At 41.0% G+C, this 26110-nt stretch overlaps 1 protein-coding gene across 9 annotated transcripts in view; it reads left to right on the top strand.

Moving 5' to 3' along the window:
• The window catches only part of LOC110002414 (microtubule-associated protein 4), a 118320-nt gene that overhangs the window by 13325 nt on the left and 78885 nt on the right, over nucleotides 1–26110 (top strand). For 8 of the 9 annotated variants that reach the window (XM_065948654.1, XM_065948660.1, XM_065948659.1 and 5 more), the window contains exons 2-3: nucleotides 15087–15275; nucleotides 21250–21306. In XM_065948654.1, the coding sequence (XP_065804726.1) occupies nucleotides 15089–15275; nucleotides 21250–21306 (244 nt within the window). In that variant the 5' untranslated portion in view covers nucleotides 15087–15088. The remainder of the gene's footprint in view (nucleotides 1–15086; nucleotides 15276–21249; nucleotides 21307–26110) is intronic. The other variant, XM_065948656.1, reaches the window with a different exon arrangement.

Below are 26110 nucleotides of genomic sequence, written 5' to 3'. Positions count from 1 at the left end.
TTTTCACTTTGTCAAAAAGTTCCTCCTCAACTTTTCTTCTTGTACCACTGTAACCAAACTACCAATAACTGTGGCTAGATTTGTGCATTGTTTGTATCTTTCCGAATATAAAGCCTAAGGTAAAACATATATAAGTTCAACAAAAAATTGGATTGGATTCATTTGCACTTGGCAGACAAACTTCCTGAAAAAAACTTTAAAGAATTGAAAGTTTTGCCTAAACCACATTGGCCTGAATCAGAAACCAGAAAAAGGATGTGATGTCACTGTGCAAGGGCAGAGCAATCACAAACTGTCCACCGCAAATGAGAGCAATGTTGCATGGTTTAGTCGGATAGTTTAACATTGCACAAAGTGATGACACCAATAGAATCGTTACTTTGGCCTTTGCAAAAACTCCCACCGATGCAAGAGTTGCATGCTTGAATGATCAGACGAGCTTTAAATAGTTGGCTGCAGGATGGAAACGTGATATAGTGACCGAATCTTAAATGCCTGAGGACTTCTCTTGTAAGTAAACAAAGGTCAAGTTTATGGACTAACTTTTCCACACAGTTATATATCCTCCCTTTGTGTTCTACAGTGCATCTGAATAGTGTTTACATGTGCACATTGATACATATGAGGCTCTGTGTGTGAAACATGCCGCCCTGCAGTAAACAATGCATTAAGATGAACTCTGTGGTTGCCCATATATTTATCCTTATGTAGTTTTTACAAACACAGCAGTTACATTCACATATGTTTTAAAAATGCCTTCAATGCTGCATCATTGAAGTTCTATTTATAGCAGTTTCAGCGGTTTTGTTGGCGCTTTTTTACTTTTTCTCGGTGTCACTGTCAGCAAAACAGCAGAAACCTAATATGTGGAAGTGAATTGCATCGCCTGTTTCCTCGTACTGTACAAACCAAAGAGGCCCTCCATTCGTCCAAAAACATTGAATCATTGTCTGATTGCTCCTACTTCATGTCAGCAAACTCTGCAGGTTACCTTTAAGTTTGTTCATTACTGAGTCGGCAACACTATTGTCTACAATGATTTTGGATGCCGTCATAGTCTAACATCGCCATTGATGAGTCAAACACAGCTCTGTTTACTTTTCACACACGGTCACTGACTAGCACACACACATGTACACTCTCTCTCTCACACACACACACACACACACACACACACACACACACACACACACACACACACACACACACACACACACACACACACACACACACACACAGAACTAGATGCAGCCACAGCGTTTCTGTCAGTTACATGGAAAAGCCCTCACTGACTGTCACAGCCTCTGCATTATTAATCTGTGTATTGCATCCTATTCATTATGCACCATATGTGGGATATCGTGCAGAAGAGCTCAGCTGTTACATAATGATCTTAAACACCCACACATGCATGCATTCACTCTTTCCGCTGAACATTGACCGTCTGCAGTTTCTACACCGCTGAGAACACGTGGTCATGTTTGACCACACTTTAACTTTGGCTTAATAAGTATGATATGAAAGTTTTATAGTCAGTGTATGGGCACACACACGTCCAGGACTGTGTGCTCTCTTTGCTTTGATGAGTCATCAGACTATTCTGGTCCATGTCCCACCAGCCTCATCTGATGGTGATGCATCTGGAGGACAGGATTACTGACAAAAGTGAAAATGAAGGTTTAAATTTGTCAAATCATTGTGTTTGTTTGTGTGTACATTGTGTGTGTGTGTGTGTGTTTCCATTATGATTGGTTTTCAGCATCTTTCCCCTGGATGACCACAGATTGAGCACATTAGTGAGCTGCCTATTTCTAGCCTGTCTGTGTCCTACAGAGCACACAGTGTAGTCAGCAGCGACTGTTCTAAACTCTGCATCGGGCCTTCACTCAGACACATTTAACCACTTTGAATTTGCCCGCTAACCCAACAATCAACTTATGAATTCACATATTTTACATCTTGATGGCCACATGGGAAACAATTGGAATTTAAACGCGTTGAATTAAAAAAAACAAAAAAACAACAACATTTAGATCTACATTTAGATAGCCATTAAACTCCCAATCTTCTAATAGGCGGAAGACCTACAGCAGCAGCAATCATGGATAGTGCATCTCCTTCAGACTTTGCATCTGTATGAGAGTAAAGTGACAACGTGTAAATATTTGACGACTTGGGAATGAGATCAGACTAATATTGAAGTGTGCAGTCAGTGACGTAGTGTAGCTTCTCCATGCTTGCCTTTCATGCTACCTAGTGCAGGACAAGCTCTATAAGTGCTCACCTATTTGTTGAACAGGAACAGGAACAAGTCAACAACATCCTGTTCAATGTTGTTGCAAGCAGCGTTTCAAGTAAGATGCATGCCATTTGAATGGTTGTGGTTAAAGCTGCAGACTAACCTGAGGTACCTGGGCATTAGGTCATTATCAGTGCAGAGCGTTACATGACTGCTGTGCATCCAATCAAGGACATGGAGCAGCTTGCTGGAACAAAGTGAATGTGTTATAAATCCACAGAGCAGTTAAGGTGTATAAAAATGAGACTCTGACCCCTCGGCTAAAAATGCTGTCACACTTACTGTCCTGCTGGTGCAGGTGGATGCATTAGGCATTGGTTTATACACTAAGCCATTCTCAAATAGAAGGCATCACCTGTATTAGACTCCCTGTTTAATCCCCCCCGGAGGGCGTCATTCATGCTTTTTAGGGGCTTTTCTAACTACGGTAATATCAGGCTGTCACAACTTTTTATATTGACTTCCTTTATTCTAATCCAGATATCTGAAACGCAATTCTTGATATCTGTAATTACATTTTTAAATGCAACAATTCCAGATTTGAATAATTAAATTTTGACTAGTAAGATGTGCATTTTAGATATCTAGAATTAATTTGATATGTGGAATGTAAGAACAATTGCAGATATCATGAACTTTATCACTAAAGTACCGCTGACATCCATCGTTTACACAAGGTCACATGAGGTGGTGCGTTCCACCGCCGGGTACCTTAATCTTCCTGTAAATAAAATCCTGTAGTATGTGATGTGACATGATCTTCATATTCTGTCGTGTGTGCATGCTTGGGATTATGGAGATATCTTTTAAGATTCTCATCATGTGTGTGATGCTACCTGAATTCAAAATCAGGTAGGATTTTAGGACTTCTGTAGTCTGAGCCAGGCTTCAGTTCATACACTCAAATTTGTTATACAGTTCCTTCAACGGATAACAGCAATATACTGTAGATTTAGATCTTCCACCAGACAGCCACAGGTGATTTAGACCGTCATTTAAACTCAAAGAAGTTGCCAGTGCTTCAACATAATAAAAAATGAGCTGCACCTGCACGCCTCCTGAGACTAATTATATCACACTGGCTGTTTATATTTTTATCTGTAGCACACAAACAGCTACCGCCCTGTGACTTCAGACCGCTCCCTCTATTTAATAACAAACTGGAGGCCAGTGGGGCTGCCCCTGTCTCTCTCATTCTTTGCCTCCTCTTTCTCTCACTAACTTCTTATCATTGAAGCATAATGATAATAGTCGCAGAGCCTGATGGTGAACATGCCACCAGATTCTTAACGTGTGTTCTAACGTTATTGTGTGTGTGTGTCACGTTTGTCTGTGTCTGTGTGTGTGTGTAAGACAGTGAGTTTCCACAAGGTTCCAATGTCACTTAATCATTGACCTCAGTTAGAGGCTGGTGGTTTGACATGTGAAATTGGAGAAGATGTTTATGTGATAGTTTGTATTAATATCAGATGTGCAGAGGTGTCAGAGATCATGTATCTTGCTTGGTATTGGGTGTGCATGTGTGTATTGTCGGTGTGTGTAGGTGTGTCAGAAATGCTTTTTTATTATCAGCAATCATTCCAAAATGATGTTGCCTTCACTTTGTGGACTGCTTATGGTGGTCTCTTAATGTTAAATGCTTCTAAAAACGGAATGAAAATATGTCATTTCAAAGCAGATGGAAACCTCCACTACATACAGGGATTTCTGTGAAGGTCATTTTTGTTTGTGGTGAAGTTACAAAACTGTCAACTACTATGTTTTAAATAATATGGGGGAAGAAATGAACGTGTTGACTTTTTCCCCATCTGACAGCATTATAAGAACTTCTAGCCTCACTTCTAATGCAATGCTTGACATGTGAAGAGCTGCTTCACATTTTTCTCTTGCAGGTTTTACAGCTCTCTGTAAACAGAGACACGCTGTTGACACAAGCAGTGATTTTGCCGAGGGCTTAGGTGTGATCTCTCTACACTAGAACAGATTAGAAGGATGTTTCAAATGAATGATGTCAAGTTCGAGGCTTCAACAGTTAAATCTGGTGTTCTGCAGCTAGATGAAATTCATTGTTGGGAAAACTATAGAATCCAAGTACTGGTTGGTTGTTGTTACTTGCTTGAATCAGTATGTTTTGATAGAACCTGCATCCCTCCACATTGGCCTGGGTTTGACTCAGGCCACGTTTTCACGGAAATGATCCACAGATAACAGGATTATTCTTGTTTTTTAAAAAAGTGTTCAGATGACGTTTTCATGGCATCCGCCGTGCACTCAGATCCAAAAAGAAACTAAAAACATGTGTTCGGCAAAGACAACCGTACAGCTCCCCTGAAGTTCCAAAAATGTCTTGTGTGACATGTGTCTTTGGACATCAGGGGTTCTGTACAATAGCCAAATGTATTCTGAAGATTTAAAAAAAACTAAATAGCTTACTTTCCTAACAGCTGGCTTGGAACTTCTTTGATAACACTCCCAACAAACACGTTTGTTCGCTGCCTCACTGCAGGATGAGTCCACTGCAGAGTGTTAGAAATGAAGTGTAATCATGTCATATAGTCAACAGTGTCAAACTGCCTTTCTCTGCTGTTCTTGTGCAAACAGCTCACTAGCTTAAGCTTAAAAAAAAAACACCGCTCATTTGTAATGTATGCTCTAGTAGACCGCCTGCAGGTCCGCAGGTAAGAAGGTAGACAGGCATGGACTGGGCTGAATTAAAAAAATTGGATTGACTGATTACAGTCCAGTCATGGACAGAGTCCAAGGTTCTACTTAGGGCCTGAGCGATAGGGGATTTTTGGGACCGATACTGATATAGTGACTGATATCGTTTTTAGATCAATGTTTTTTCTGTAAAGCTATATAGTTTTATATATACACATTTATTGTATTGATGGCTCAAATGCAGTTATCAAACACTGATATACTTGTACTTAAGATATACATCTTTCAGTTCAATTCAATTCAAAATAACTTATTTGTCCCTGTGGGGCAATTCAAAGGCACACAGAGCCGTAAAGGAACAACAGTGCAGGTAGACGAAAGATTTTTAAAGCTCAGATATAAAGTGTCAATTTAAATACAACTTAAAGCTTAAACTTAACTTAAAATACAAAATATACATGTCTAAAACGAGTAGATATTTATCAGCAAAGTTGTAAAATTGGACCATAATTCCAGTGATGTCAGTGTATCAGTCTGTCAGGCTCTACAACAGGTGGTGTTTTGTTTTTGTTTGTTTTTTGAGGTATGTTATACGGGCTGAAACCTGAACACATTTGTTTTCGGACACTCAGCGTGTGTCTGTTTGTATCAGGGTGTATTGACAAAGTGCTGTGTTTGTGCGGCTTGGTGACATTCACCCAAAGGCCCGCCAGGAATGTGAACGATAGAATCTCTGTCAGATTAGTGCGATGGCAGCTGGACAGTGGGGGGACCCCTTTCAGAACCCCCTCACACATACACATATGTATTCACACACACAATACAAAAAGGCCATTATAAGGCATTTCCTACTTTATTGTCTGACATTTTCACATTAGATTATCACTAAGCAGTCTGCCCACTGCCGTAAATTGTTACAGTTTACATAAGGGCGTCTGGTTGGGAGGTTTTTATGAGATGCCACCTCAACATGACAGGATGGAGGTTCGCCCTGTGGGTGCACTTGGAGTTGTGATTTACAGGGTGTGAACAGGTATCAGATAACAGAGTCTCTCGCCTCCCTGCCCCCCCCCCCCCCCCTTAAACTTTTGCAAGTCAGGTGACCCGAGGCTTCTCCTTTATTGGTTTGTCTGAGTATTCCTAGAGGACACTCCCACTTTCCTTGACAGCGAATTGGTATAGTTTGTTTTTTCCTCTACTGTGATTGGATGACATGTTCCCAGGTTTTTTTCTATTTAACTCTATTAACACCCTGCCGTTCATATAACTGCACATTACAACTGTCACTCCTGTCCTTTAGCTACAGTAAGTAAGCGAGAGACCAATAACACAACTGTAGCATTACACAGTATAGAGCCGCTAAGAAGTTATTATCATCTCTTAACTTAAGAAACAAATGATTTTCTTTAAAAAAAAAAAAGAAAGAAAGAAGAAAAATAGATCATTCATGCAATGCTAATGCTTTTAGCCTGTCAAAGTAAATTGCCAATATGTGTTAGCCCCTGAATAATGCACCAGCTGCCACTGATCCCACGATTTAGTGAGTGCTCTGTAACTGAAGTAGAAGTAACACTCCATGTCAAGAACAAAAACCCCAGGAACAAGCTAGTTGTACAAGGTAGGGCAGTTTTGCTCGGCTATGCAGAAAGAAACCAGACCAGTGTGAACAAACTGTTCAAGCAGGGGCCTCTAAGAGAAGGATGGCAGTCCACAGTACTGTGAGAAATGGTTTGCAGATTAATTATTTCATATATGGATTATTTGACACCTGCTGTGGCTCAAGGAAGCTAATAAGTTAAAATTGCCTGTGGCCTGTTGCACCAGCAGTGAATACATTTGATCTTAAGTTAGGGTGCAAAAGACAATTGAAAACGTGATGTGTGGTTGTGCATGAGCAGCTCGCATTTGTACATGTGTGTGTTTGAGAGTGAGAAAGAGCGACACTATTAAGTGTGAGCTCGAAGTCAGCTCTTCAGCTGTCTCTGTATATCATCTGGAACAACAACAACAAAAAAACAGAAGTGTGGCTGAGAAAAAGGGGAAATAGCTCAAAATACATGCATGAGGGCACATTAGAAATTAGACATTTTCAATGCTGCTCATTTTTTTTGCTTGTGTCTGTGACACTTACTGTAAGAGGAAGCGCCTGTAGCAATGACCCCAGAGCTATAAAACTCACTCAAGCAGCAGTATGAGCCAGCTCTCTCTCTCTCTCTCTCTCTCTCTCTCTCTCTCTCCCTCTCTCTCTCTCTCTCTCTCTCACACACACACACACACACACATCCACATGCACACAAACCGTATTGCGTTGCAATTGAGTGGGCCATGTATTTAGAGGAAGTGTCCCACCTCTATTAGAAAGTGACATCAGAGGTGAGCTCTCCACACAAAGACTGCGGGGTCACTTTTTTTTTTCTATCAGACCATGTTGAAGCTGTCTACATGAATACATATTACATACATATTACATACATATTACATACAACACCCATAGTTCCACCTGTTTGAGTACTTTGAGTGTACTCATGGCATGATGCAAATGCCCTTTTACTGCAGGCCTTAAAATGTGCATAAAAGTTAAAGCACTGAAGCTCTGCTAAGAACGTAAAACAACTGAACAAGTACTGCCTGACACCATCTCTGTGGTGCATATTTTTTTTTTGGCTTTTGTGCCTTTATTGTAGAGATAGGACAGAGTCAGAGAGAGAGAGTGGAGAATGACATGCGGGAAAGGAGCCACAGGCTGGACTCGAACCTGGGCCGCCCGCTTGGAAGACTACAGCCTCCATACATAGCACGCGCGCACTAACCTCTGCGCCACCAGCGCCCTGTGTGCGTGTATCATTTTTAAATTGAATTCTAATATACCTATTATCAGTGGAGGCATTATGTTTTGGCAGAGGCGCTGCTTGTCAACAGGCAAGGTAGGCAACTGCTTGGGGCCCCCGGACCAGAAGGTCTGCTTAGCTTTGAGGACCCCAGTGAGGTCATTGTTTCCCTCAGCTCTCTGTTCATGTGACTCTCATAATGACAGGTCCATGGTTGTAATGCAGTGAAAAGAAACTGCTGGCAGTTTGTTTTATGGCCTTATTGTCCTTGAACAGTGAACACTCCAATGCACTTACCGAAGCCTTTTAGTGACAGAGTTAATGCAGCTAGAGGCGGGCGGACATACACTTTAAAAAAAGAAAAATACAGTTTGCTGACTGGTTTCGTTAAAAATGACCCCTAACAGCAGACTGGCCTGTAACAGACTTCCAGAAGTGGGGGGGGAAGTAAAAGTGAAGTCACACCAAAGGAAGAAACATCTGTCTTTTCATATTTCTGTAATATTTAAAGTAGCCTGGAGCACTTGTTGCTGCAGTGTTTTGTTCCAAGGCACAGTTTAGAAAGACAAAATCTTAGCCACTCGGGTTTTAAACCCACTGCTTTTAGGGTTCTGGTGTTTGCAGGGATATTGAACCTGCAAATGTTCTTCACAGGTTGACTTCTTTTATGTGTACAAGACACATTGAAACCAAAATGCAGAGTATTTCCTTTGGAATATCCGCCGTTTACGATAAGGGGTTAATAATTTATGAAGAGTAAACATCTTATCATTTACCTAACACAATAGAAGCTTTTATTGAACCGAGGAACCAATGAACCAAGGAAGTTGAGATCAGATACAGGTCATGCAGGTTTTTTATTTCTACTAAAGACACAGACATGGTAACAGCAGCAGCAGCAGCAGAAGCAGTAGCAGCATTTCAGAGAGAATCCGAAGGGCCCTTGAGCACCGAGCTCCAAGGCTCCTGACCCTTCATGCTTCCCCGGGGATTAATCAACATTACACAACACTACATTATGTTGTCATATATTAAAAGGACAAGACAAAATACGCAGTGATTTTTTTTGGGATTAGACCTTCTGTGTTATGTCACACGTCGTCACCATGGCGACCGCTATAGGAGACCGTGCTGATGTCCTGCCAAGGTTGAGCTTATAGAAAACCTCACACACTCCCCTCAGTTCTCTCCATCTGTCAGTTCACTTACATGGGGACTCACTCATCTTCTATCAGACATTGAAGCTTAGCCTCCAACATGTTGAAATAAAGAACTACACTGGACTGATAATTGTTGGTATCAGTATTTAACTGTTGAAGCAAGGAACACCACTCTCGAGCTCGTCTAAGTTAGAAAAATATGGAAGGCTTTGTCTCCTAAACTTTCCCTTAACATATAATAAATATATATTAAGCCTTTGTATTTAATATAAACTAGTTTGTCAATTTCACACATATCTTCTAGGCCTGCATGATATATAAGAAAATATGGGACAGATGATTAATTGTTCAACATTCTGATGATTTGCTCGCAATGATAAAAACACATTAACATCTTAATAAAACTTTATTCTTTTGCTATATGTAACATGTCTATCTGGCTGCTGTTCTTTACACAGTACCTGAGTTTGCAAACATGTCCCTGCTGAATCCAAAATAAATCCACAAAGCATTTTTTCCACCACTAATGGAAACGGCCACCAATTAATATGATGGTATGTCGTACTGTAGCTAGTCTGAGCTTCAACTGTAAGCATCCCCATCATCATCATCCCCACTCTGCCACAGAGGTTAAATGTATGCATGCTCAGTGTGAAAGCAGCATGCATACAAAATCCATTTTATTGCAATAAATTCAGACTTTTGCAGTGTGTTTAACTGTTCATTGCTAATGCTCATATTTTTTTTTCAATGATTGAAATTATGATTTATTGTGTTGCCCTAGTAGCTATGGCGACCTTGCTGTTGGGTGTAAACGCTGTTGCAAAGGGCTGTCGTCATTCCTGCTGCTAAATTTTTTAACACACATTAATTACCTTCTTGTTGAAAATAAAAATAAAAACTCTGAAGTCATGCCTCCAGGTTTTTAAAGCTCTGAAGCACTCTGTCTTGTCAGTGTGCGAAGCTAACCTTGACATTAATATGCAACATTTTAAACATTAATATAGCACATGCAGCGTTTCACACAGAATGACGCGATACCTGGGCGGAGGGGAGATGGGGGGGCAAGGATGTGTTTTTCACTCTAAATTAATTTAGTCTTTGCGGCGAACAACTTCAATCTGCTCATCTTATCCACGCACACAGACACACTAATATGTGTCCTAACTAAATCTATCGGTAACTAAGGCCTTTCTAAAAAGTAGTGAATTCAAACTCCCCCTTGGCTTGTTGTTTTTGGGCTCTGTGGTCATTCAGGACGGGAATGGAGCTTCATTCAGATTGTTTATGTTTTGCTTAGAGGCTCAGACATGTTTCATTCATAACTCCCTCTCCAACCTTTAGCCCTGCCTCGACATGGGGAAGAGACACGGCCCCACCCACTCAGGGACTTTAAGTGGAGTCTGTAGTAGTACAAATCAAGGAGAACGAGCAGGCTCTCCAGACCAATATAATACTTTTGTTTTGGTATGAAATACCTCAAAGGAATAATCGAATCATCTTTGGGCTGCATATCTGAATGGACATCAGCTGTTGAAACGGCTGCCCTCAGTCTGAACACTAAGGGAGGTGTGGGTAGGAGGGGAGGGCGTGCACTGAAAGGACAGCTTTATTTTGGTTTGGGAGTCTCTGAAAGTGCCATATTATACCTTTTAAGTAGCTGCAGCTTCTTAAGTTTGGGATCTTCAGATTTGTAAGCATTAAAGGTTTTAGTTTAACTCGTCTCAGCAGTCATTAAGGGCTATTACAATAAGTGGCCAATTATATGTAAACACTTCTATGATAACACTGTTTGTCCTCGTTACACTCGAATATAATTACTTGAATCATTTTTTGCCGCACTGTCATTCTGTTTTGTGCTTCATTGTTTACATACACCAGTAATGTGGTTAGGCGGATTAAAAAGAGGCTTAACCTTCACCTCTGCTTTTTTAGCAGCCGGAGGACACACACACACACCCAACCTTCCACGAGCACACGAACAGGCTCTCTCCCTCACACTCACACACACGCACACACACAGACAGACAGACAGACACAAATGCACATGGTTAATCCACACATACCATCACACACTCTGAGGCATTTGTTGGCAAACAACACAATGGAAACTGCCTCTTCTGTGGATTTCCTTCCTTTGTTGAATACAGATTATTTCCGAGTGGACACACCAAACTTGTGAGCAGGATGTGAAAAGCAGGAGCTCTAACGATGGCATTTTGCTGGGGTCAAGACTTTCTCATCCTGGGTTTGAAAAAAACAAAACAAACAAACATCCCTCTGTGTGACCCAGGCTAATGAAAAGTTTCAGCTCATGTGGTCATGAGGGGACCAGCTGTAGTGTTGAGATGGCTGTTTTTAAATCGTATCAGTTGGTATGTTTGGTGGCATGAATCACCCTGCTGCACTCTGCAGCTGGCACAGATGACATACTGTATACCAAACACACACACACGCACACACACACACACACACACACACACACACACACACACACACACACACACACACACACACACACACTCGTGCTGTGGGGTTAAATATGGAAAGTGGGGCAGTGTTTCCTCACCAGCATGGCTTTGTGGTTGAGGCGGTAGGCTGCAGTGTTCCTGGGACACACCCTACTCTCAGCAGTGGGGGCTCTTTAGTCTGCTGCTGATACACTGGCAGTCAGCCGTGTAATGAGCACGCCTGCGTTTAGTTTATTTATGTACCTGCCTCAGAAAACACTCAGTGTTAACTGTATGAGCAGTTCGTAAAACTCGTAAAGTTCGTAAGATTTCATGTTAGATAGATTTATTCTGACTAACTGTATGACATGCTGCTATGTGACTGTGTGATTGATTGGTTGACTGCTCTTCCAGTTGATGAACTGTTTGGTTAATAGGGGCTATTAAGAGATCAATAAATACAATGTGATTGACCTATAAGGGGAATAAAACAACCCTCCACTCAACCTGTTTAGCTTTTGGAACAAGATAAAGAAAAAACGTTTTTTAGACATGGAAAATACACTTGAAGTTTTATCGCCTTTTTCTAGTCTTCTTCTTACGACTCAAAGCTATTTTACACTGCATGTCACTGACCCATTCACACCACATTCACACACTGATGGCAGTGGCTGCTAAGTAAAGTGTCCATCAGTATCAACTAGGTATGTGTTCCGACCGAGGCAGGGATGAGCTGACGAAACGATTAAACGCCATCTAAACGTTTGAACATCCACGAGTTGTCCACGAGTACTAGTATTAATAGTGGGTTAAAGTAGACTAATTATTCATGTATTGGCCTTCAATGCAGGTCAAACTTTTATGCTCAAACTGCAACACAGCCTCCCACCACTAGCTAGGGCTGTAGCCACAAGGGGCCTTCATCTCCCTCCTCTACAACCAAGATGTAAACAAGAACAGTAATTAGATAGCATCTGGTAGGAGCGCAGAGGTTTGGCAGTATTTTGATTGAGAAAATGGCGACATAGTTGTATGTTGGCTGTGTGAGGTTCAACTGGCAATATGAACCGGAACAATCAATGAATTCAATCATTTTTTATTTGTATAGCGTCAACTCATAACAAGTGTATAACAATGCATAATCACATTCAGCACAGGCATGTGGACGTTAGCCCTGGGGAAGGGCCCAAGGCCGGCAGCGTTAGGACTGCAACTTCTGAAGTCTGAAACTTTGAAAGGCGATAAATAATGGTTAATATAGGCTGTGATCAGGGCTCTGTGCAGGCCAGTAAAGCACTTCCACGCTAGATAGGGAAAACCTTGACTTTGTGAAAGGGGGGGCATTGTCAGGTTTAATCTAAATTGGGACTTTCCCAGCACAGGTTTCATTTAAAAATGTAAAGCTGCAGCATTAACATCTCATTTAAAGTTCAACTAAGAAGACTTGCAAAAGATGAAAGACAGCCTCAGGCCTAAAGTACAATAAAGCAGCTTTTGGCCAATTATGAAGTTCACATGTAGTTTACTGTAAGGTAATGAATAGATGATCCAGCAGAGGGGGCTGTGGAGTTATTTTTGATGTTTGAGGAACTGATCTCAAAAAACCAAAAAGAACAGTCCAAAATGTCTCCTTTGCAGCCTTTAATGTGCTTGTTTGTGGTGTGAAACTGCCATCAAATGAATGTAGCGTGGTGATTTACATCACCATGAATAAGGTAATGCAGCCAGGAAGAAAGGAAACTGGATCAGACAGTTTTAACAACATCAGAAAGTTCAGCAGAAAGTGAAGACGTGTTTTTGTTGATGTTTTGTAAAGATGGCGATGAGACCGATAAACCGAGCAGAGAAAGGCTGGCTGCCACCGCCACCAGAGATCATCTGGCATTATAGTCGGTGATGACACAACATGACTCTGCAAATTCCCCTCACTGGTCATTGGTCAGCTGAACTCCCGGATGAGCTGATGACTGCTTGGATCTGGTGTGTGTGTGTGTGTCTGTGTGTCTGTGTGTCTGTGTGTGTGTGTGTGTGTGTGTGTTAGAGAGTCCATGTTTAGGTACAGATTGTGCTTCTGTGCTCCACCAAGTCATGCATTTCTGTCACTCTATATATTCCCATCTGAAACTGTGCCTCCTTGTGGCTGATAGTGGTATTATAATCAGTGAAACAGTCAATTGCTTAGTTAATGTCAGAGGTTGGGGGGGGGGAATCAGTGGGTTCATCCAGATGTAGTCTGTCTTTCTCAGGGCAGCTCTAGCCGGATGAATGCCTGTCATCACAGGGTCTTTGATCCTGGTCTTTTTACTGCACACATTTTTTTTCAGTTCACATCAGATTTCTCCCTCATCGCCGACAGCATTCACATTTAGTCATTTTGTGTATCTTTCTTGTCACATAAGACTTCTCAGGGGGCTATGATGCAATAGGCTGTTATTTTGTTTTGCTGTTGTCATTGCATAAGCTTTGGATTTAAAGGGAATTTCCAAGTCCTTTTCTTTTAACCGCTTCTCTCCATTTCTATCTCTCATTTGATTATTTCCTCCCCAGCTTAGCGTTACACTTCTTTTATCTTTATCATGTCAGCCTCTGCTTCATTTCCTTCGGTTTACAATTTGCCAAAGTCGGGTTAACGCTAACAACATCTCCGGAACTGCAGGCACTGTCTCTTTGTTGCATTTCCCCACCTGAAAATTAAACTGTAAATCCATAAAGATCACAGTTGTGTATGAAGTTGAAGCTAGAATTAGATAGAAATGCCTTCAAAATAAGACTCTTTTTTTTTCAGACACATTCTTGGTTACATGTTAGCATTGTTTCTGTCGCTTATTTTTTGACTGTTGTTCAGTATGTTAGATAAGAGAATATAAAGTTTCCCACAATTATTTTAAATGAATTACTTCTTCGGACATCATTACACTTTTCCTTAAATAAAGGAAAGTGTATTTTAGACATACAGGTGTCTTTAAATCACTCTCACTAATATAGGTATTGCTCCTTCTGTTAGACATTTGGATACTCTTTGTTATTTGTTATTTGTTATTTGTGGGCCATTTTTGGATAGGACAGCTAAGGAGAGGAAGGAAAGGCTGGGAATAGAGAGTGTGGGATGACATGCAGCAAAGAGCTGAAGTCGGATTTGAACAAACGGCCGCTGCAACGAGGACTTTAGCCTCTGTACATGGGGCACGGGACATAATCTCTAGGCTATCCAGCTCCCCCTTTCGATGCTTTTTGGTGCCACTTGTTTTAAAATGATACAGCTCTGAAATGATTGATAGAATTGAGAAGTACTGAAACACTAAAAAAAATCTACAGATCTTCAGTCGTAGTTTTGACCAAAAGCTGTCTCCAGGAGCGAAAAGAAAGAGAGAGAGAGAGACAGAGCACTGTCCAATTTGCACATATTAGTTTCACAACATTGCCAAAATACTTGTGCAATTTAGAAATTGTGCCATAAGTGTCAAGTCTAAGTTTGAAATCCAGGTCTTCTCACAACCTTGCAAGTTTATATGATGATACTAAATCTAAACGCTTCACTCATTTTGATCTGGAAAAAATGGTATGTTAACTATGTTTTGGATCTTTCTTTACGTTTGATATCTCATTGACTCTTTGTGTGAGAGATGGACAACATCATTAACAAAAAGATACTGACGTTGTTCATCCTTATGTCTGTGTTTGTGTGCAGCCATGGCGGAGTTAGACCTGAGTCTGAGTGATGCGCTGACTGACAGCGTTCCCCAGCAGGGCCCTGAGAGCCTGGTGGAGCGGGATTTTGTGGCCCAGCTGGAGGCCGAGACCTTTGATGACCAGATCGGGGAGACGGTGGGAAAGACGGACTACATCCCCCTACTGGACAACGATGACCCCAGGGCAGGTGAGACTCTTATGATGGAGCCCAGGGGAGAATAGGATATGTAGAAATGACATTCCTACCCGTTAGTCTCTTCTGTTCAGCTCTTATATACATAACGAGGACACAGTGACAGAACTGAGATGTAAAATAGAATTTCCACTGTTGAATGGACCTTAATCTGTGCTACAGAAATCACTTTCAAATGATTTATATAAGAACAGTTGTTTCCATGTGTAGTGCACTATAGGGGAAGAGACAAAATAAACTGCACTTGCCTTAGAGTCTTGGGGTGCCTTTGAAAAGTTGATAAAATAATTGCTACTCAGTGTTTCCCCTAGGTTTAAAGCGTCGGGGGGGTGGGGACAAGGCGACACGGCGACACAAACACTTGAAGGAATCTTGGTGTTCATGTGTTACTTTTAATGACAGCTGTCCTTTTCTATCGGAAAGGTATCCTTAAATGACTTCTTTCCCTGATTTCCGACTCTATCCACTATCCTATCCCTACAATAAAGGCACAAAAAGCCCAAAAAGAAATCTTAAAAAAGAAATAGGGGAAACACTGCTACTTCAACCAACCATGAGCTTTGTCTGCAGCTTTAAAGGTCACATATTATTCAAAATACACTTTACCATGTTGTTCTAAAACGTTGTCCCTAGTCCGTCTACAAACGGACTGATAAAAGTCCATCCTCTCTCTCTTTTGCCTTCTCCACTTTTCAGAAAACGTTTGCTCTAACAGGCCGTTTGGATTTTCCCTTTGATATCCTTTATTAATCTCTGATGGAAATTCAGGTTTACACTCTGTTATTTTTATAGGGACATGCTTCTCACACACATGCACAAACAGAACCTGTGGACATGCATTAGTGGAGAGATGTCAGAGCGGGGCTGCTACAAGCTGCTAAGCAGAGAGCGCCCCAGAGCTGTTTGGGGGTTCGGTGCCTTGCTCAAGGGCACCTCGGCAGTGCTCGGGAAGTGCCCTGTCACCTCTCCAGCTACCAGACCAACTTCCAGATTTTGGTCCGCACTGGTACTTGAACCGACGACATTCCGGTTCCCGACCCAGGTACTGTCACCCCGGGCTACTGCCCTTTGTGACATCACAAAGGGCAGTAACCCCTCCCCTTGGTAGGTGACACTCCCTCCGCTAGGTGTTTGTTCTGCCCTCTGAGTCTGCCTGCTCACTGTAAATAATAGGGCATGGTGCAAGAAACCCAGAGCCACTCAAGCCCTTCCAGAGAGGAGGCGTGGTCAGAGACAGCTCATTTACATTTAAAGGTACAGACACAGAAACAGCCTGTTCTGAGCAGGGCTGAAACAGAGGGGTCTATAGGCATGGTCAAATACGGGATCAGAGTGGATTTATAGCAAGAAGATTGACAGACATGTTTTGGTGACCTCTGAGTCTTATTTAAACTGGTTAAAAAGGAGGATAATATGTGACCTTTAACTGCATTCCACAGTCAAGCCCATCCCATACCTCCTACGATATAGTGTTTTGTCTGCTTGATAACAGATAACAGAAAAAAATGAAAATGAAATCTATCAGAGACACAGTAAATGAATGAATTGACTGATGCTAAAAAAGCTGTGTACTTGCAGACCATTCAGGCTAATTATTGAGTCCTTGTTTTAAGATTATTGGATTATTCAGGTTCAAGTGGAATTAGCTTCAAGATTAACAACACTTCATCTTATATGTCACTCAAACCTGAGTTTATTCCACCACCCTTAACTCTTAAAGCAGTATTGCACCCTGTTGACCTAAAAATTCCTGAAAAACTTTATAATTGTTGTTCAGGGTTTGACAATCTGCCTTATGCAACATGAGCTGCAGCTGCTCCTGAGTGACTGATAGTATCAGGCACCGCTGGACACTGGCTGCCATTTTGGATCTGCTGGGTTGCCATTCAGCTGCAGGGGGGACATAGTAGCCCAAAGATAAACAGGCACGACGGTCACTGCTTTAAATATCCCAGCCAAGCAGTACAATTTGGGAACTTGGCAGGATAATCTGTGCCAACTCAGAGCAGTTGTCCCCTGTCCAATTGCCCTCGCCTGCTCCTGCAAAGATGCTCATGGTTTTATTCCTGAGGTTCATGTGTCCTCGTCCAACCTGTCTGCTTATAAAAGTCCAGGCCATGACTCTTTAGATGATACATAACAGAGCTGTCACAACATGGCATGCAAAAGAAGAAATGCAAAAGAACCAAGAGTGTCATGACTCTCAAAAAAGGTTTGTGTCAAACTGATTATGCTGTTCCAGATGTTTCAGAACTGAAAAATGTTTTTATTTAAAAAAAATGTTTTCACGGAAGAAAAGTTTAGATATCTTTTGTTTTTCACAGATAGCTTCCAGAATGTGAAGCATGCAAAAGTATTACTCTTTGTGACGGATCAGGTATGACCTTTTGACGACAGTTTTTTTTTATAGTCAATAGCACTGCATCAGAGGATTTTTGAAATAACTTCATACCAAGCTGATTTTTTTTTTAAAAGCTTTTTTTGCCTTTATTTAGAGATAGGGCAGTGGTGTTAAATATTTTTTGTTGAGTCTTATATTTCATACAGTTCAGTGTTTCCCCTAGGTTTACAGCTTTTGGGGGGTGGGGGGAGAGAGACGGACGCCGACACAAACACTTGAAGGAATCTTGGTGTTCATGCGTTACTTTTAATGACAGCTGTCCTGTTCTATCAGACAGGCATCCTTAAATGACTTCTTTCTACAATAAAGATTGTCGAAAGAAAACCAAAAATAAATCTAAAATAACATTATTTTTTTAGGGCTAGGACAGTGGATTGAGTTGTAAAACAGGGAGGGCGAGAGAGAGAGAGAGAGAGAGAGAGAGAGTGGGGAATGACATGCGGGAAAGGAGCCACAGGTGAGATTTGAACCTGAGCATTCTTTGCAACAGCAACAATAGCGTATGTGTCTGTTTGTTCTGAGAAAGAAATAGAACAGTTTTATGAACAGAATCTGGATATTAATAAGTATGTTTATATTTTCACTTCTCTGTTAAAAGCCCAACAAAGACTCAAAAACATGAGGTGTGTTTATCAGTCAAAGACAGTTAGAGGGAAATGTATTCTCACTGCAGAGTTGTTGGTAGATTTAGGGACATGGCCACTGTGAGATATGTGTGTAGGTAAATAAGCAAATAGATAAACAGCAGAGTGAAAAAGCAGATAAGAGAAAGTGACATATAACCGGGCCTGACTCAGCTCTCGGGCCTGTTTTGGTAACCCAGACACTCTGGTCAGACAGTCAGACTGCATGTGGGCACTCTTCAGTGACAGGCTGCTGGAGGACGGGCCGTGGGTGGTGCTGCCAGTGATCAACTGTGGCACGCTGTGTGCATTTGGACAAACTCAGACATGCTGACACGCAGAGTGCCAAACAGCGAGGGCGAGGCAGGCAGGCCACAAATTATTGTCCCCTGTCAGCAGGAGAGCCAGACGGAGGAGGGCCCCCTTTTTCTTTTCTTTTTTTTTTTAACAGAGTTGTTGATTTGTGCATTGATGCTCATGTAACATGCACTCCGAATGACCTCTGTGTCTTCGATGTCTTCTTTTGTGTCCTGCTTTTTTCCTTTGACACAAATACATCACACCTTGTTTGTGTTTGTGTTCCTCCATGTGGATCTAGAGTTCTTGCCTTCACGTTGCTGTTTAAATATGTGCATGCACTGTATATTAGTGTGTGTATTGGCTGCAGAATAGTCTTGGTTTTGGGGGTTTGAAGCTGCATGTGCTCATATGCATCCCTGTGTGTCTGTATCACAAAGGTGGATAACTGGGTCAACCACCTACATACCTCCAGTTGTATAAAGCTGTCTCACTTAGATCACCATGATAACCTAAGCTGCACAGCTACAAGAGATAAATAAACAACTATGTCCAATCAGCTCATCAGAAAATATATCTCATAAGTCATATTAAATGGGCTTAATAAATATGCTGAATTTATAGTAACAATGACCACAGTTGTTATATATAATGAAAATGCTGGTCCACATTTTGGATTTTGTTAAGCCTTAAGCTGGGTACACACAACAACACAAGCGACCCCCCCCCCCCTTCAGACAATCCTAAACGAAGTCCCCATTTAAAAAAAAAAAGTTTCTAAACATTATCTTGCCAGATTTTCCTGAACTGCTCAGAAGAACGATGTGGCCGCGGCGATTGCAAATCATAAATAGTAAACATGTTCAATATTTACTCTCTGATGTGTGTGTGTGTGTGGGGGGGGGGGGGGGGGGGGGTGAAAACCAAGGACAGCCGAGCACCTTCTGTGAATGGTCACATGAATGAAATGATTGGGATTCGGGAATTGAGCAGACTTAAGAAGTAATAAGGACAAATGCGATATGCTGCTTGTGATACAATATTCAGCAGTTTAACTTTTTTCACTGCATATTATGTCCACTACACTAAACTAAATCAAGAACCGTGTTGTCAAATGCGAAATCATTAATGTCACTTCTGTCTTTGTATTTCTACACAATGGGAGTCAAGCCCACATACTGACTAAAACTGTGATCAAAGTCAAACCCTGTGAAAGACTGCATGCACCTCACAATCTGAACTCTTTGTATTTCAGTCTAATTGAACTTTAACATTAATTTTTAACGATGCAAATCTTTCAAATTGAATCTTCAGCAATCAATACATTTTTAAAACATATTTTCTATTAATATGATAAGAAAGATGTATACTTGGCCCGATTATGAACCGATAACATATTGCCACGTAAAATATTGTGTTACTACAGTATGCTGTATACATTTTTGCCCCCACCTTTACTTGTTAGATGGCACCTTGCATGTCTTGCACAGTACCTTATGTGTTTTAATATTAAGTGTTAGTAGAATGAGAGGATGAGAATGAGAACTGAGAAGGGATCTTCATTTAAAAATAAAATATCTGTTGTAGTGCATGTCTATCAATGTGCATGTTTTATATCAGAGCCTGAGTGTACTTGTATACATGCCATGTACACACTAGATAAATAAAGCGTCTAATGTACACACTAGATAAATAAAGTGTCTGAGGTACACACTAGATAAATAAAGCGTCTAATGTACACACTAGATAAATAAAGTGTCTGAGGTACACACGAGATAAATAAAGCGTCTAATGTACACACTAGATAAATAAAGTGTCTGAGGTACACACTAGATAAATAAAGTGTCTGAGGTACACACGAGATAAATAAAGAGTCTGAGGTACACACGAGATAAATAAAGAGTCTGAGGTACACACTAGATAAATAAAGAGTCTGAGGTACACACTAGATAAATAAAGAGTCTGAGGTACACACGAGATAAATAAAGAGTCTGAGGTACACACTAGATAAATAAAGAGTCTGAGGTACACACTAGATAAATAAAGAGTCTGAGGTACACACTAGATAAATAAAGAGTCTGAGGTACACACGAGATAAATAAAGAGTCTGAGGTACACACGAGATAAATAAAGTGTCTGAGGTACACACTAGATAAATAAAGAGTCTGAGGTACACACTAGATAAATAAAGAGTCTGAGGTACACACGAGATAAATAAAGTGTCTGAGGTACACACGAGATAAATAAAGAGTCTGAGGTACACACTAGATAAATAAAGAGTCTGAGGTACACACGAGATAAATAAAGTGTCTGAGGTACACACGAGATAAATAAAGAGTCTGAGGTACACACTAGATAAATAAAGTGTCTGAGGTACACACGAGATAAATAAAGAGTCTGAGGTACACATTAGATAAATAAAGTGTCTAATGTACACACTAGATAAATAAAGCGTCTAATGTACACACAAGATAAATAAAGAGTCTGAGGTACACACTAGATAAATAAAGTGTTGTGATTCAGCAGTCAGAAAGCATAAACTCCTTCAGCCAATACATACTGCTCTCAGCCATTAGAGGTCAGAGCTCAGATATATAGTAATGTGTTGTGCGTGTGCGTGTGCGTGTGTGTGTGTGTGTGCGTGTAGACACGGGTACTGCGTTGGAGAATGGAGAGCAAGAAGCACATGGAGTGCAAAAGCCTGGTAAGACATTTCACATAATTCCCTCTACTGGTAGTCAGCCTGCTATGGCCGCCTGGTCACTTTCATCCACCTCGCCTTTTTGTCTTTTCTTTTCTTTTCTTGTCTTTCAAATTATTATTTTTTTTACTTCTACATCTCTTCAGTTTGGTTTTCTGTATGTGTGAGAGTGAGTGTTCGCACATCTGTGTGTGTGCAGTACTATCAGTGTCCTTGAGGAGCAGGATATGGCTAGCTGCTCTCACTGCTCTCCAACATCCATTCAATGTCCTCCTAAGTACAAGGCGGCAACTCTTTTTCCCTCTCTCAGCTATTCAATGTGAACACGAGAGAAAAAGGAATACAAATAATAATTTAAAAAAATGCACGTATACTCTTTGAGGCTTTGAAGTTTCCATTTAACAGCTAACTGTTTTTCTGTATAATTATGCATTATCTGGAAAAGCAGAAAGAAAGCTGTGGGGCAGTAAGGGAGAACTAGCCATGAATACTGAAAGGCATTTGCAGAGGCCAATATTGATTTAAGTGATTTTCTTTGAAAAGTGTAAAACTGTTCTTTTTAACCAGTAAATGAGCTTTTCAGATAAAGGTTCGTATGTGGCGACACTCTTTTTTGGGTATAATGATTGTTATTGCAAGAGTACAACTGAAGGAGAACTGACAGATTTTCAAAGGACAAACAGTTCACCACCCAATCAACACTGAGATGCATATCATCTCTTGGAATTGATCCCAGAATCTTGTTTAAAGGGGACATATTGTGAAAATTTCACTCGTACAGTGTTTTTCAACATATATTTGGGTAACCTGAGTGTCTACTGACCCACAAATGTGAAATAAACCCATCCAGTCCTTTGTTTGTGGTCTGCTTAAGTCTTACAATACAGAGAAAAATGCTCAGTTTCAGAGTTGCTCCCCTTGTGATGTCACAGTGGGATTCTGGTAAAAACAAAACAAAAAAAAACAATCCCCTCCCCTCCTGTGTTGTCTCTCTGGCAGCCAGGTTTTTCCCAAGGGGCACGCTGACGAGTTGCCATGGAAGCTCAAAAGCTGAACTTGTGTCAGCAGGGGTATAATATGTCCTCTTTAAGATGTTTATCAGCACTCTTATCAGAAACTTGCTGGTGAAACAGGAAGTGAGGGGCGGGGGAAGTGTGGAGAGCGGTGAGGGGATGAAGGAGGTGTGTCCATAGAGAGCTTTTATTAAAACTGCAGTGAAAGTACAAAAATAAGCCTTTAAAAATGCTCCAGTTACATTATATTTAAAGCTCCTGTGAGGGACCTTTGGTTACTTTGCATCAATGTTGGCTGCCCCCTTGTGGACAAAGTGTCTTATATCTTTGTTAGACTTATCCCGTACATGTGTAGCTATTATTTTCTGTCCCAAAAAATCTCATCTTGCTTTCTTTTAACAGTCAACTTTATCACAAATTTTCTGTGGATAGCTAAGTATTGATATTAGATAAACGCTGTAAATAGACTTGTCTGACAGCTTCCCCGTCGCAGGCACAAAAAATTACAATAAAAAGCAGTCAGTCTTCTTGCTGACGGTCTAGTTTGCTATTTGATGTCCTAAAAGGCATCAGCTTTTAGTCTTTTTGCAGAACCATTTACAATTTCATCATTATGGCTTAAGAGGACCAATATGTAACTATGACACCTAGTGGTTAAAATGGGTACTGCAGTCCAAATTCCATTAATTGATGAGAGTCACCCCAGCCCCTCCCTGGAGTAGATGCATGCTGGTTGACATGTCACAGTCACTGAAGCTTCACTTTATCTTCTTTATCTCTTTATCTCCAATATTTATTCTAGTTTCACCACCTTTTCTGGTCGTCCGCCTTATTCAAAAAATGCTGAGGGTTTGTGGGTCGGGAAGAATCAGTTATAGCTGGACCAGTTTGCTTGTTGGCTTCCATCGCTGCAACACCTGTTGGTTTGCTGTTTGCCAGGCAAACAAATACAGAACACCAGAATCTAAAGTTCGAAGGTGGACATACTGTCTGCTGTATCGTTGTCAGAGAAGCCAGCACTTCAACATAGCATGTTTCCTCAATGTCTGATCATATAGTAAGGTCATTTTATGACTTCATTCAGTAAATATTAAGGCTGGTTAAAAACAATTATTCATCAATGCGTTGCAATTATTATTTTCCCAATTCAATATTGATTCAGAGAAATCCTGAGATCAATTTGTTGTCGTTGTAATAGTACCCCTCTCCACTAGGTGGCACTGTGGGTGCTGTGAATGCAAGTCAGGCACAATTGTGCACTTTACATATAGTTTTGGTCCGTGCCATTACAGCACCGTTATGTTTGTTACGATTTTGCTCTGGTAGATATCTTACATATTGGATCTTAAATAAAGACATACTCTTTGGGTGCTTGAATATTTCAAAATGAATTATTTTTTTGAGTTTAAAATAAGTTTTTCGAACAGCTGGGTGACATCACTCAGGCTCTGTCCATAAATATTTACAGTCTATGGGTGTAACCTGCGTTATAAACCACAAACCACATACAACTGTATGTCTTCTCTTTATATAAGAATAATGTTAAAAAAAAATTATCATTTTAAATCACTTGTTTGCATCATTGAAGCATGAACTGTTACTTCGGAGACAACAGGACGTTGTCAAATGTCCATCCTGATAATATCGATTGCATTAAAATGAAGTGATTAACCAATGAAGTCATTGAGGCTCAGAGGAGCCCCTCTCACTCAGCAGTCCTTTTGTTGCATCTGATGTGAATGAATTGTTAAAGTGTTATCTCTTATTGGAGATAATTAGCTATAGAGAAGAGATGCAGTTCTAGAGGGGAATATTTATTGTGTCTAATGAACCGAGCCGTTTTTCCCCTCTGGCTGTCTGAAATAGACTGAGAGGAGAACTCTGTCTGTGTGTGTGTGTGTGTGTGTGTGTGTGTGTGTGTGTGTGTGTGTGTGTGTGTGTGTGTGTGTGTGTGTGTGTGTGTGTGTGTGTGTGTGTGTGTGTGTGTGTGTGTGTGTGTGTGTGTGTGTGTGTGTGTGTGTGTGTGTGTGTGTGTGTGGTACGTTTTAGAAACCAGCTCATCAGATTTTCTTTTTTCCAATAGTCTGTCTCTTTTTCCCCCCCTTCCCATCTCTCAGCCTCTTGCTCCACACATACTGCTGTTCCTCATTTCACTTTTTCCTATCACTTTGCAGTCTTTCCATTCGAAGCTGCAGAGCTGCTGTGCATGTCATTAGCAGTGAGGATTGTGCATGGGGGTAGAAATACAGAGTACATAAGAAGTCTTCGTCACTGAAAGCATGCTATATTCCCACAACTGCACATATCTGCACAGTAGGCCTACAATATGTAGAAAACAGCGTACCATAATACATTTAGCCACAAAACACACAAGAAAAGAACATCTTCTTGCCTAGGACAGCTGAATAGAGGCAGGAAAGAACCCAAGGCCGGGAGTCGAACTGCTCCATGCTCTAAACTGATAGTGGGGCTCTTAAACTATTTGGCCCCATTATCCGCTTCCAACAAAACTAAGTCCTGATTTGTTGACGCTTCTAAAGATTATCTTGCCAGATTTCCTGCGGTGTGAGGTGTGTTAAGACCAAGTGATCCGATTTGCACAACAACGATCTAAAATATTAAGCATGTTTATTATTTATGATCCAATTTCCTGTTGTGAGAGGCAACCCCGAGGTCAGCCAAGCATGCACTTTGTGGATTTATCATGTGGAACCAAACCATAGTCAATCGGGAAGCAAGTTCACTGAAGACGAAAGCAGGACAACCACAGCTAATTATTCCCACTCACCTCCAGGTCGTGCTGCATGTTCAGTTCATTTTCACGCCGCTCCCGCAAATTCATCCAAAGTTTCTTTCTTGTGTCTTCCTGCATTTCAAATAATAAGCAGGCCAAAAACTCTTCTCGTCGTCCGCTGTGGTCCAAACCTCTTCTTTATCTAGACGTAGGCTACAAGGATTAAGCCGCTTTCACTCCTGAAAATCTAGAGAATTTCAAGAGGACTGCCCCTGATATCCTCCTGATCTGGTTCACACATGCACCTCACAGCAGGACACTATCCCAGTTTGACGGGAGGAGGGGTCGGGGGGGTCTCTTTGAAGCAAGACATGATGTTAAAAGAATGAAGCGTAATTTGCGGACTAAGCAACAGAGTCTGCCGTGTGATGCTCGAACAAAAATGTTTGGCTTCATATCAATGCTACGTGTAGTCTGAAAGAATCACAATAGCATCAAAAGAGCAGAGTGGAACATGCTGGCAAACAGAAAGACATCATGCAGCAGTTTAATCACAAGCACAAAGGTCACACTGGTCAGGCGCATACAGTGTGTAGTCGTGCACCCCCATCAAAAACCTCAAGATAGTGTTCTTATTGTTTTTTTACGATTTCACATTTAGCATCAGCTACATGTTAGTGCAATCTTACACATATTTTTTTTTAGTGTGCTTTGAATTGCAGCTCATTGCTCTGCAGCTGGAATGAAAAAAAAACTTGATTAAGGAAGAATAATAGTGTCTGCTTCTTTGTTGAAATAAGAAACAGGCTTTTTTAGATTAAAGTAATAGCAGTGGTAATGGCATTAAAGAACTGTCATGTTGCCATGGTGGAGGTGATAAAGCAAAGCTCTGTGTGGCTGCTATCCTACCCCATCTGTCTTTCTGCTGCTTTTTGAAAATGAAACCCCTATTGTCTGCAAAGGAATTAAACTGGGATAAGCTGAGTGAGTGCCTGAGTGGCTGATACAGGTGCATTGTGGGAAGGATGCAGCTGTCAAACCTGCCCACTGCTATTTCTCA

This window comes from Labrus bergylta, chromosome 20, assembly GCF_963930695.1.
Source record: "Labrus bergylta chromosome 20, fLabBer1.1, whole genome shotgun sequence".
Classification (NCBI taxonomy): domain Eukaryota; kingdom Metazoa; phylum Chordata; class Actinopteri; order Labriformes; family Labridae; genus Labrus; species Labrus bergylta.
The sequence above is the reverse complement of the archived record's forward strand: the minus strand, read 5'-3'. Positions and strand labels throughout refer to the sequence as shown.